The 14,653-nt window shown below is 30.4% G+C and overlaps 1 protein-coding gene across 1 annotated transcript; it reads left to right on the top strand.

The window, feature by feature from the left end:
- Window positions 1–1,463: 1,463 nt before the first annotated feature.
- Window positions 1,464–3,991, top strand: LOC127081604 (uncharacterized). Its single transcript, XM_051021849.1, has 7 exons — window positions 1,464–1,596; window positions 1,702–2,472; window positions 2,664–2,719; window positions 2,836–2,930; window positions 3,240–3,318; window positions 3,417–3,481; window positions 3,961–3,991. Exons 1-7 carry the CDS (start codon window positions 1,464–1,466, stop codon window positions 3,989–3,991), a joined length of 1,230 nt encoding a protein of 409 aa, XP_050877806.1.
- The last annotated feature ends 10,662 nt before the right edge of the window (window positions 3,992–14,653 follow it).

Below are 14,653 nucleotides of genomic sequence, written 5' to 3' on the forward strand. Positions count from 1 at the left end.
CCAAACAATTCTTAGATGAAACACGTCAAGGCACTGACTCATATCCCGAGTATAGGAGAAGGTTTGATGAGTCTGTATCGTTAGGTAAAGATAGGTATGTCGATAATAGATGGGTGGTTCCTTATAACCCTTGGTTATTGTTAAAGTATGATTGTCACATCAATGTAGAGATTTGCAGTAGCATTAAAAGTATCAAGTATCTATACAAATATGTGTACAAGGGCCCTGATCGTGTGGCTATGGAGGTTCATAAAGGATCATACATGGATGAAGTTCAGCAATATGTTGATGCAAGATGGATTTGTGCTCCCGAGGCATTATGGAAAATATTTCGATTCACTCTTTACCGATTATATCCTTCGGTTGAAAGATTGCATATCCACTTGCCGAACCGCCATCAAGTGCGCTTTTATGATCATCAACAAATTGCAGATGTGTTAAACAGTGAACGCAACTCCAAAACAATGCTCACACAATTTTTTGCATTAAATCTACGAGATCCACAAGCAAGAAAGTATCTGTATAGAGAGATTCCAGAGCATTATTATTGGAACAAGCGGGATATGGAATGACATCATAGACGATCAACAAGAAAAGTTATCGGGAGAATCTATACGGTATCATCTTCGGAGGGAGATAAGTTTTACTTGCGACTGTTGTTATCTCATGTCACAGGTCCAACCAGTTGGGAATATCTTCTTACAAATAATGGCATGACTTTCAGTACATTCAAAAAATCAGCCGAGGATAGGGGATTTCTAGAGACTGATCATAGTATTCGTGATTGTTTGGTTGAGGCTCCGAGTCTCCGAATGCCATATGCTTTACGAATGTTATTCGTGACGATTTTAATATTTTGTGAACCTAATGACGTTAGAGGCCTTTGGAATGAGTTTTTTACACATATGGTAGAGGATTATCAAACAACTAACAATGTTGTGGAATCAGACTTAACTAATATGTTGTTGAAGGACTTGAATGAACTCTTAAACCTGCACGGTAAAAAGATTGAAGATTATGATCTCTCATCTTTACCCCCCTAATACAATAGACAGAGGTGCAGTTCCAAGTATCATACACAAGGAGTTAGCGATCAATATCCCCAATGAAGATATTGAATTTGTTGCTAAGTTAAATAATGATCAAATGATTGCATTCAACACCATTATGAATGTAATTGTTCAAAAACACAGTGGGGTATTTTTTGTTGATGGTCCAGGAGGAACAGGTAAAACATTCCTTTATAGAAAATTAATGACAAGTTTAAGAAGTAAAGGAGAAATTGTTTTAGCAACTGCATCATCTGGTATAGCTGCAACATTGTTACCCGGTGGTAGGACTGCACACTCTCTATTTAAGATACCTATTGATATTCAACCGAGTTTCATTTGTGGTATTCAAAGCAAAATGATCTTGCAAATCTCATTAGAGTTGCTGCCACAATAATTTGGGATGAAGCACCAATGACAAACAAAAATTGTTTGGAAGCCTTAGATCGATCATTACAAGACATTTGTAGCAACAGTGCTCCATTTGGTGGAAAAGTTCTGATCATGGGGGGAGATTTTCGTCAAGTTCTTCCTGTTGTAAGAAAAGGTACTAAGGCACAAATGATTTCAGTGTGTATTGTTCAGTCTCATTTATGGAATCATACCAAGATTTTGCGTTTGCGTCAAAATATGTGATCATTGCATGATCAAGAGTTTGCAGAATTTCTTATTCGCATTGGTGGTGGTGTTGAACCTACCAAACCAGATGACATGGTGAGGTTACCTTTACATATTGCAATCCCATGGGAAGGTGAACATTCCATACAAGTACTTATCCAACATATTTTTCCTAATTTAGAATTGCATGGTTGGGATGCCCCATATATGGTACAAAGAACTATTTTGACACCAACAAATGATGATGTCCAGAAATTGAATGATATGATTATCGATCAGTTTCCAGGAGAAGAACATAATTTGTTATCGTTTGACAAGGTTGAACGAGATAATCATAATTTATACCATCAAGAATTCTTAAACTCAATTGCACAAGGTAGTTTTCCACCACATATTCTAAAGATAAAAAAGGATGCACCATTGATGTTGTTACGAAATCTAGATCCTAGATATGGATTGTGTAATGGGACTCGGTTATTATGTCGTGGTTTATTTATGAATATGTTGGATGTGGAAATCTTGACAGGAAGCAACGCAAGAAAACGTGCTTTTTTGCCTAGAATTAAAATAAAAACAACTGCAAGTGATGGACTGCCTTTTGTCCTTAGTAGAAAGCAGTTTCCTGTGCGACTAAGTTTTGCAATTACAATAAATAAATCACAAGGACAAACCATTCCAAATGTTGGAATATATCTTCCACGACATGTTTTTAGTCATGGACAGTTATATGTGGCTTTATCCAGGGGTGTTTCACAGACTACAACAAGAGTTTTAACCAGGGAAGGAAAATTGAAAGGAGAAGATGGTGACTACGCAAAAATGTAGTCTACAAACAAATTCTTTTATTGCACCCGCAGGTATTTATTAAGTACATTGAAAAAATTGCTCACATGTTGATTCCCATTTTGGTTACACGACATACCAAGCTTATATTGTATTATTTATATCATAGATAGATAATAACTAAATATAATTTTCTTTTGCTTTAATATACAGCCAAACTAGAACATGGTGAAATCTTTCAATTATGTAAGGAGTTGAGACGAAAGAATGTTGAAACTTGCTTCGACATGAAAATAAGTTATACTTAATCATTTATTTTATGCTTTTATGTTAGATATAAATGGGGTGATAGTTATTCTCACTATTCGTATGCAATAAATTTTAGATAACAAACTTTGAAGATAAATGGAACACATGGAAGGATGAACAAAGTATTTCATCCATAGGCAAACTCGACAATAAGGTGTATTTATCTTTTCCGTAATACGTATAAAAAAATTCTTGCACTTTCATCACTCTTTCAGTAACATTTTTATCATCCTCATTGAAACAGGTCAAATGTTTGAAAATTTACTCTATCGGTTGGAGCTACACAGTGATAAAACACAACTTTGGAAAATGGTGAAAAGATAAATAATATCTCAAAGGATGGAGAGATTTTTATTTAATTCATTTAAGAATATATTTACTCTAGATTATTTTTGAATGCATTAATTTAACTACTATTTGTGGTTTATGTAAATAAAACCATATATATTTACTAAGTCCATTGTTTTCCTTATTTTCCAGAAATCCAGGTAATTCAGAAACAAATCATAATTGTTGTTTTACCAAATCTAGACTAAAACAAAGTATCACCATTCTCCAGGTATTATTTGTGTCGCAATAAACCATATTATATTCAAACGAGTAAAGTGTTCTGAATGTATTTCTTTTATAATATGACATTTCGTCGTGTATTTGTAGTTTTTTAAATCTCAAGAGCGCATTGATAAAGGGACGTACGAAGAATTGATTCGAATCTTTATAAGGTAAGCAAATACTTGATTACACTACTTACTATTAATTTTACTATCTTTTTCTCTAAAAAAATTCTAATTTAAGAGTCTTACATTTTTTCTTTACTACGGAAAACAGTTGCAGGGAAAAAGAAAATACTTCGAATAGAGATTTCATGTTCGGCATTCCTCTTAAAGAACATAATTGATTACATAATATCAATATTACTTTGCATGCTTCGATATAATTTTGAATATCTTTATTTACCATTTCAAAATGTAATAATATTATTTTTAATTCAACCTACAATAGAAACCTCATAAAAAGAAAAACAAATATTTATTTTTCTCTGTTGTGCGCATTAAAAAAAGCGGGCAGACGGGCACGGGAGTGCCCGTTTGTCAGTTTTTTTTACTGCGCTAACGCGTGAAAATATTAATAGCGTCTTTTTTTATATGTTTGATTTTAATATAAACTATTTATATGATGATTTATATTGGTATTTATTCAGATACATATTAAGTTTTGTTTGCAATATGTAATATCCGTGCATTAAATTTTGTTTGAATTGAGAAAACCGCATTTTGACGTGACTTTGTTCAACCAGTTGTGAGTGGAATAATTTGGTGATTAGGAATACCATATATTATGAAAAAAAGAAAATACGTTACACCAAAATTAAGTTTTGTCTTTATATAATTTTATAGATAGTTGAAAATCATAAAAAGATTTAGATAAAATAAGACAAAATGTATTTAATAAATAATTAAATATAAACATTAACAGAGACATTAAGTGACATTGTTATATTTTTTATTGCGCAAATGTGTAAAAATATTAACAATGTCTTTTTAAAAAAAATATATTTTAATATACATTATTTATATGATCAAACATGTGATTTTTATTCAAATGTATATTAAATTTTATTTATAATATGTAGTATTATGTCAATGTTTGAAAATTAAAATAAATATGTTATTTTTAAAGTTGTAAACAAAAATGCCTTATTCAGCCTATAAAAATATATAGATTAAATAATTAAAAATTGTATCGCTCAATTTACTAAACAAATAAACATAAACATTAACATTAACTCTCTCTCCTCTTCCCCCTCTCTCTATCTTCTTTTCCCTCTTCCTCTCTCTCTCCCTCCCTCCCTCTTCCTATCCCTCTCTCCCTCCCTCCTTACATCTCATATATGAGTGGTGTAGTTGAGAATAACCTAACTTTTAAAAAACAATAAATAAATAAAATTAATATTCAAAATAAATGAATTCATAAATATTCAAAATTAATTTATACATAAAAAAAACATAAAAATTGGAAAGAAACAAAAACTAAAACATATTAATGCAAGAATTTTTTTTAAGCAGAAAGAAATAAAAGAGAGATAATAAATAATGACAAATTCTTTGATACTCATGATAAGTAATTGAGTATCGGTAATGAAAATGTGTCCAAGTAATATTCTTTTTAACATGACATATGTGAAAAACATCATAAAAGATATACACACGTAAGTGCAATAAAAAAAGCGGACAAACGGGAACGGGAGTAAAAACAAAAATTCGGTGTAGCGCAATAAGGAGACTTGAAAATGGCAACGGGCTCAAATTAGATTTTCTTGATCCCACATTGATTAGTTGAGATATATTTTGAATGTATTCTTTGATGATATGACATTTCTTCATGTATTTGTAATTTTTTAAATCTCAAGAGAGCATTAACAAAAGAATGTATGAAGAGTTTATTTGAATCTTTATAAGGTAAAAAAAGCTATATTACACTACTTACTATTAATTTTACTATCTTTTTCTCTAAAAAATTCTAATTTGAGAGTCTTACATTTTTTGTTTACTATGGAAAATAATTGCAATGAAAAAGAAAATACTTCGAAAAAAAATTTCATGTTCGACATTCCTTTTAAAGAACGTCATTGATTACACAATATCAATAGTACTTTGCATGCTTCAATATATCTTTGAATATCTTTGTTTACCATTTTCAAAGTGTAATAATATTATTTTTAATATGACGTACAATAGAAATCTCATAAAAAAACATTTATTTTTCTTTGTTGTGCGCATTAAAAAAAGCGGGTAGTCTGAACGCTAGTCTTTATAAGGTAAAAAAAGCTATATTACACTACTTACTATTAATTTTACTATCTTTTTCTCTAAAAAATTCTAATTTGAGAGTCTTACATTTTTTGTTTACTATGAAAAATAATTGCAATGAAAAAGAAAATACTTCGAATAAAAATTTCATGTTCAGTATTCCTTTTAAAGAACGTCATTGATTACACAATATCAATAGTACTTTGCATGCTTCAATATATCTTTGAATATCTTTGTTTACCATTTTCAAAGTGTAATAATATTATTTTTAATATGACGTACAATAGAAATCTCATAAAAAAAACAGACATTTATTTTTCTCTGCTGTGCGCATTAAAAAAAGTGGGCCCGTCTGAACGCTAGTTATAAGATAATGCTAACTTTTTCTCCCTAGAACACAAGTTTAGAATTAAATGAAGAAATATTATTTTAAAAATATATGTTGTTTGTAATAAATATGTATAATTATTTTTTAATTATTTTTTTCAATACAAATTTTCTATAGTTAGGTTTCTTATCTTGTATCCTTAAGACACAAGTTAGCATTATCCTTTATTATAAAAATAGAAATAAATAAATAAATGTAATAAATAATTAAATATATTATAAATAAAAAATTATTTAAAAAGTGACACTATTAATTAGTTTTTTTAGTATGGATAAAAAATTTAAAAAAATTACACTTAAATAAGAACCGAGATAAAATATTATTTATATATATATATATATATATATAAGTTAGTTTAAAAAAATTTATATTATCCCTTCAAGTATATTAGAATTATTAGACATCTTTCATTGAAATCATGTGTTTATTTCTTCATACAAGGGTTCTTTTGTCATTGATGTTGCACTTGGTTGGTGATGATCAATATATACATTATATATTATATTGTATAATTTTGTTCGCTTTCGTCATATCTCATTTTATGTATTTAAACCCGCAGATCGTAATTGCACATCACCGAATCAACGAAACAACATGAGTCAATTCGATACAGGTATAAGGGATATAGTTCTAAGTATGCGAGTAGTATTTTTTACAGATGTATATATGTTGATTATTATTTTTGTATCAGATGATATGATGTTGATGAAGCTTTGGAGGATGTAGTAATATCATATGTTAACATGGACGCCAGAGAAAATGGTGCATTATCATGTCGTCCTCAAGGTATGTTCATAAACATTCTGTGTCAAATAAATGTAGCTTTTACTCAATTGACAAAAAATTTAAAATCATGCAATATTAAAATATTCTAATTGAGGAATCTTGGACTTCTTAATGTGATCACAAATAACACATGTCACTTAATGTGTGGTTCTCAAAAGAGTCTCCCGAGGCATTATTGAAACAATGTGATAATGAACGCAAGATTTAGATAAATGTCATAATATTTCTCCATCTATCATATGTGTATTTAGAAGCTATCAGCGAATTACATATGTGTTACGTAATGAACGCAACTCCAAAACAATGCTCACATAATTCTTTGCATTGAATATACGGGATCCACAAGTAAGGAATTGTCTATATAGAGAGATTCCAGAGCATTATTGTTGGAACAAGCGGGACATGGAATAACATCGCAGGCGGTCAACAAGAAAAGTTATCGGGATAATCTATACGGTATCACCTTCAGAGGGAAATAAGTTTTACTTGCGACTGTTGTTATCTCATGTCACAGGTCCAACTAGACATGTTTGAATGAATGGTTACGATTTTTTTCGTGTGGCCTCATTGATTTTTACATCAACAATCCTTGCTTCAAAATTGTTAGCAAGGTTTTGGAGACAACTGTTCCAGTAGATCAACATCCTATAAAGATCGATTCAATTCATAAGCCCAATCCAGTCAAGCCGTGTTAGTCAGTGACATACATGTGGACATGCATCCATGAGTGTCACTTAAAAGCATGCCCCTCCTTTCAAGATATTAAACTGTTTTGTTTATGTAACACATTTGGAAAGTATCATATGTACCTGACCACATATGAGTTGTCCAAGATTGGTTATAATATTTCTGATCACATATGATTTAATATCTCAAATTATTTATTATCACTGTGAGATATTTCTAGACTTCAAAATATCACACATTGATTAATAGATAAAAAAAGAAAATTCGTTGATAGTCTCTAAGATAATATTATGACATTTTTGGTCAACCATGGACTTCTTAACTAAAGGATCATGAAAATATGGTTGATTGATGAATTTGATCAAGAGTTAACAAGAAATTTGAGGTTACTTGTAAAAAGGGCAAGATTTAGTTTTGTAAATTTTTCTAAGTTATGAAAAAATACATGTTCAAGTACCCATCTTTCCAAGGCCATAACTTGTGATCCAGGCCACCATTTTCTTTGCTCCAATGATCATATTAAAGGTCTTACTTTATACTTCAACTTTGTCATTGATGATTAATTCCCAAAAAATACAAGGATTTCAAGTTATGAAGTCATGAAAATATTTGAATTTTATTATAAAAATCCCTTTTAGAAAGAATTCAAGGGACATGAACTTTCAATTTCTTTTCCTTATTTTTAGTATCACATTTGATAATTGAGATTTTTTTATTTGTCAGCCCACATCAAATTTTGTGATTTTAATAAGTTCTAGAAGATAGCAATACAATACAATTCAATCATATCTATTTTTATCCTGTTATTTTCATGTTTATTAATATTTTTCATCTTTACTCTATAATAACAATATAGATTAAAACAATTGATTTGTGATAAAAAATAATATATATTTCGTATATAATATTAAAGATTTTAACGGTATTTATAATAACTTATTTGTAAAAAATATTGCAAAAACAATAAAGTGAAGAAAACAAAATTAATAAATAATAATTGATTTTTATTTAATTGTATGACAAAATACAAATATGACACATTCAAATCCACTTTAAAATTTAGGATGCACCCTACCATCACTCACAATATGGTAATTGTTTCTTTCTCTATTGCTACTGAATTTTGATTTAGTTTCAAAAAATATTGTCCTCTATTATTCTTTAATTGTCTTTTTCTCTATTAACTTCTAATTTAATCGCAGATTACAGTCTCTTCATCATGCTATTTTTCTCATGCACCAATAATTATGCTTTTGTCATTTCATTTTAGTTGTTGGTGTTATCTTCTCATATTTTAGTCACTTTATTGTTCAAAAAGGTACATTATTTACTTTGTTTTATAACAATAATGCTATATTTTTTATTTTAAGTTAGAAGTTTTTATTTTATTTTACTGAGATTGAATTTATGAAGATTGGTACTTAAATTTATTTTGTTGTTATGATTCAAATTTGGAATGATGTATTTTTTTTAAATTGAGAATTATATAAATTTAGAGTTAAAATATTGATTGAGATCTTATTATTTGGTTTTATCTATGTGTTATTGTTTTATTTTAAATTGGATTTTGAGTATCCTGATTTAAGAGGTTTATTAATATATAATTGTACGAAAATATGTGTTGTATATTGACATATTCATTTTCTAATTCATTGATAGCATCATTAGAGTTAAAATGTTGGATGGGATACTGTCATGTTGTATCTATAAACAAACACATTAATTATACATAGACAAAATCATATAATTATGTACACGACACATCTATTTTTGTATTATAGTTTTTTTAAATACTACATTTAATTTTTCAGATAAAATGACATAATGAAAAATATTCGTAGTCAAGATTCAAGAGAACATCAAAGAGAAAGACGAACACAAAACGCAAGAGATCGAAGACAACTGATGAGTGTTGAGCAAAGACAACAAGAAGGCGTTCGAATTACAGACAAAATAAAGATAAAGGAAATCAAGTTCAAACATCTGATCCTTCTGATATGAGAACCACGGTGTCATTTCAAGACTTAACATATGTTAATCTTGCTTCTCGGTTTTATCAAAGAGCACATGACAGTGAAGTTGGACCGAGTACCACATATGTCAGTCGCGTTCCATCCCCGGGTTAGAAACTTTAAATTATTTTATACATTACATTTTAATATTTTATGTTTAAAAAATATCAATTAATTATGCAAAAATAATTTTACATACCCGATTTTCCAACAAACTGATAATAATGAAGAAAGACCATTTATAAGAAATATTGATCACAATGATTGTGGTAAATATAATTCTGTCAATACTCAAATTGATAGTAACACATATTTAGATTTATACATTGTTGTTATTTTTCAATTATAACTCTATATTGATGTCAATACTTTCTTTTATAGAATCACATTCGCAAAATATGAATTCACCTGTTGAAACTCACGAAACAGAAATAGTTTTTGATCAAGGTACGATTATGTATTTTTAATCCATAACATATATTGTATGTTTTTATTTAAATATTATTTCATGTTAGTCACCATGTATATAATAGGTATATTTTTTTAATGAATGCTTTGTATGTAATAAAATACATAATCACAATATATTTTTCGAGCAAGACATAACATTGCTAGAAATTTTCGAAATACTGTTATGACAATCAAATCCCTACTGCCTATTTCGAGTGAGTGTAGACGGTGCAATGCAAAATTGTTTCATATAGAATCTCAAGATATGTGTTGCAAAGGTGGAAAGGTAACAATTTCACAAGTGTCTGCTCCTGACGAGTTGTTACTGTTATTTTTAGACACTTCTACTGAAGGAAGACATTTTAGAAAACATATTAGAAGTTACAACCATGTAATGTCCTTTACTTCACTTGGTGTTCATGTCGACGAAAGTTTGGTTGCAACTAGTCGTGATATTTACACATTTCGTGCTCAAGGCGCAATTTATCACAAAATAGGAGGTTTTCATCCGAATCAAGGTTCAAGGCCAAATTACTTGCAGTTATACATTTATGATACCGACCATGAGCTTCAAAATAGGATGAGGGAAAACCCAATACTTAACCAAGCCGTAATTTATAAATTGAAAAAAAATACTCCACCAATGCAATCCGTTTGTCATTGTGTTTAGGCAGCTTGCACTAGAGCCAAATGTTGAAGAATGTAGGTTACTCATTAAAGAACGTCGGTCAAATCAGCCATACTATAGTCTCCCTTCAGCTTCTCAAGTCGCAACAATTGTTATTGGCGGTGGTGATGAAGATACAATAGAACGTGGAAGAGATATAAATGTCATCACCTGTGATGGAAAGCTAACAAAGGTTTAAGAAACAATGGAGTATTATGATCCTTTACAGTATCCTATATTGTTGTTGTTCGGAACATAGAAAAAAAAACTAATGTGGGAAAAGATGTTACATGCCGGGAGTACTACAATTATGTGCTTCAGGTACATGCTGGACTATTTTTCAAAGAAATTTACTTCTAAATGCGTGAAAAAATAATTCATGATTGATTATTTTATTCAATGTAGATTGTTCATAATGATCAATTTTTATTGTTAAAATCGGGTCGACTTTTACAATAATATGTTGTAGACAATTATGTAAAGATTGAAACAGGAGGGTTGAGATGGATTCGAAGAAATTAAAATAATATTCGGTCTGAGGTATATCAGGGGTTACAAAATGCATTGCACAATGGGGAGAATAACACAGATATTTAATATAACATGTTATATTTATACATGAAGAACATCTACTTTATGTTTACAACTATTGACACATTTAATTTTTATACTTTTCATATATTTCTATAGATAATGTTGGACAAAGAACAATACTGCTATCGTCATTTATTGGCAGTAAGCGGGATATGACACAAAGATACCAAGATGGCATGTCTGTTGTTCTTAACGATGGTAAACTAGATATATTCCTTACAATGACATGCAATCCTTCTTGGATTGCGATAACTTCCTAACTAGGCTTCCATCAAACCCCACAAGACTGACCTGATTTGTTAATAAGAATTTTTCGATCAAAACTTGAGCAGTTGAAGGATTATGTCATTAACAAAGGAGTCTTAGGGATAGTTAAAAGTTATATGTATGTAGCAAAATTTCAGAAACATGGACTATCACATGTGCATATGCTACTCATCTTGGATACTGATGACAAGTTATGGGAAACTGAAGAGTATGATAGTGTGGTGAAAGCAGAAATACCACGACATGAATCTGAACCAGAATTGTATGAAGTTATGTTAAAACACAGGATCCATGGCCCATGTGGAGTATTGAATCAAAACTCCCCATGTATGAAGAATGGTCATTGTAAAAAAAGATATCCAAAAGACTTTTGTGAAGAGACGCGTCAGGGAAATGACTTATATCCTGAGTACAGAAGAAGGTTTAGTGATCCCATTTTTTTAAATAGAAATAAGTCTGTTGATAATAGATGGGTGGTTCCTTATAATCCATGGTTATTGTTGAAGTACAATTGTCACATCAATGTTGATATTTGCAGCATCATCAAAAGCATTAAATATTTGTATAAATATGTTTACAAAGGTCCTGATCGAGTTGCAATGGAAGTTCAAAGAGGTACAAGTATGAATGAGATTCAACAATATGTTAATGCAAGATGGATTTGTGCTCCAGAGACATTATGGAAATTATTTAAATTATAAGTTATAATCTCTCTGTTGAAAGACTACAAATCGACTTGCCAAATCATCATCAATTGTGGTTCTATAAGTATCAAAGAGTCATAGATGTACTAAATGACAACCAAAATGCAGTAATCATGCTCACTGAATTCTTTGCACTAAACCAAATGGATCTACATGCTAGGAATCATTTGTACAGAGAGATTCCAGAGCATTATTATTGGCTAAAATGGGTCAAGAAATGGTAGCGAAGATGAACAAAATGAAAAGTTATTGGTCGAATTTATACAATATCTCCTTCAGAAGGTGAAAAATTTTATTTACGTGTTTTGTTGTCTCATTTAAGAGGTCCAACAAGTTGGGAATTCCTTCTTACACATAATGGTGCATGTTTTTTCACGTTCAAAAAAGCAGCTGATGATTGGGAGTTATTAGAGAGTGACAATAGTCTTCGTGAAAGTATGCTTGAAGCATTAAAAATGTGTATGCCATATGCTTTACGAAGGTTGTTTGTAACTATATTAATTTTTTTTAAACCAACTGATGTTAGAGGCATATTTAATGAGTTTTATCCCTACATGGTGGAGGATTACCAAATGACAAATATTGTTGTGGGAGATAACTTTGAAAATATGTATTGAGGGATTTGAGTGATCTTTTGCTGCTACATGGAAAACTAATCAAAAACTATGATCTTCCAATGTTGACAATGAAAACAAATGAAGTCGGGGGAGTGCGAACAATTATTCAGGAAGAGTTGTCGGTCCAAATTCCAAATGAAGACATTCGATCTGTTGAGAAGTTGAATAATGACCAGATGAGTGCTTACAATACAATTATGAACGTCATCCACCAAAATCAAAGTCAATTTTTTTTTGTTGATGGTCCTAGAGGGACAGGTAAAACTTTCCTTTATCAAACTATAATGTAAATTTTGAGATGTAATAGTGAAATTATCTTAGAAACAGCTTCCTCAGGCATATCTGTTACATTATTACCTGGTGGTAGAACTGCACGCTCTCGATTTGGGATCCCCATTGATATAGAGCCCCTTTTTTATTTGCAAAATAACAAAGAATTGTGACCTTACAAAACTCATTAAAATAACCAATGCAATCATTTAGGATGAAGCACCCATGATAAATAGATATTGTGTGAAAGCATTAGATCGATCACTGCAATATATTATGAATATCAATGCTCCATTTGGTGGAAAAATAATGATCATGGGAGGAGATTTTCACCAGGTGCTTCCTGTTATTGAAAAAGGAAGTAGACGACAAATAATTTCAGCGTGTGTTGTTAGGTCTCGATTATGGGCTACCATAAATATCACATATTTGAGCAAAAATATGTGATCAATTCATGACCACGACTTTGCACAGTTTCTGATGAGGATTGGAGATGGAAATGAACCTGTTAAAGAGGATGACATGGTCAGGATTTCTGCTGAAATTGTAATACCATGGGAAGGAGAAAGCTCTATAAAAAGCTTATACAACATACATTTCCCCAATTAGAAAATCATGGATGGGATGCTTCATATATGGTGGAGAGAGCCATGCTTACTCCTAAAAATTGTGATGTACATATGTTGAATGACATGATTATTAATAAGTTCCCTGGAGATGAAGATATTTTGTTATCTTTTGATGAGGTTAAGGGTGATACTCATAATCTATATCAACAGGAGTACTTACACACAATTTCTCATGTTACTTTACCACCACATGTTTTAAAGATAAAAATAGGGGCTCCACTGATGTTGTTGTGAAACATAGACCCTAAACTTGGATTGTGTAATGGGACAAGGTTGTTATGTTATGATGTTTTTATGAATTTTCTTGATGTTGAAATACTTACAGGCCACAACGCTGGAAAAAGAGCTTTCTTGCCAAGAATTAAGCTCAAAACCACTAAAGGCGGGACTTCCTGTTGTGCTTATTAGAAAATAGTTTCCTGTCAAACTAAGCTCAATCACTATAAATAAATTACAAGGACAAAAAATTCTAAATGTCAGAATTTATCTTCCACGACATATTTTCAGTCACGGACAATTGTATGTTGCTTTATCAAGAGGTGTTTCGTGGGCTGCAACAAGAGTGCTAATTAAAGACGGAAAAGTAGAGGGGGAAGAAGGGGATTTTACCAAAAATATAGTTTTTAAAGAAATTTTATTGTCACAAACTCAGGTATTTATCTATTATGTTTAATAGTTCAACTATACTTTTTCAATGTCACACTTGACGTGTACTCACTAGATTACACTATATTATTGACTACTAAAATTTACTTCATTTGTTTTGTAGTGAAACGAGAGATATTTCTGATTTCAATTCCATGGTTGACCTTCGTATTAAACAACAATGTCACTTAACGTGTTTGTTAATGTTTATATTTATTTGCTTAAAAAAATGTGAGAAATATTTTTTTTCTTATTTTATCTAAATCTTATGATTTTGAACAATCTATAATAATATATAAAGATAAAATTTAATTTTGGTGTAACCTATTTTGGTTTTCAATAAGACGGTATTCTTAACCACCAAATTA

The sequence above is a fragment of the Lathyrus oleraceus genome, chromosome 5, assembly GCF_024323335.1.
Source record: "Lathyrus oleraceus cultivar Zhongwan6 chromosome 5, CAAS_Psat_ZW6_1.0, whole genome shotgun sequence".
NCBI lineage: Eukaryota > Viridiplantae > Streptophyta > Magnoliopsida > Fabales > Fabaceae > Lathyrus > Lathyrus oleraceus.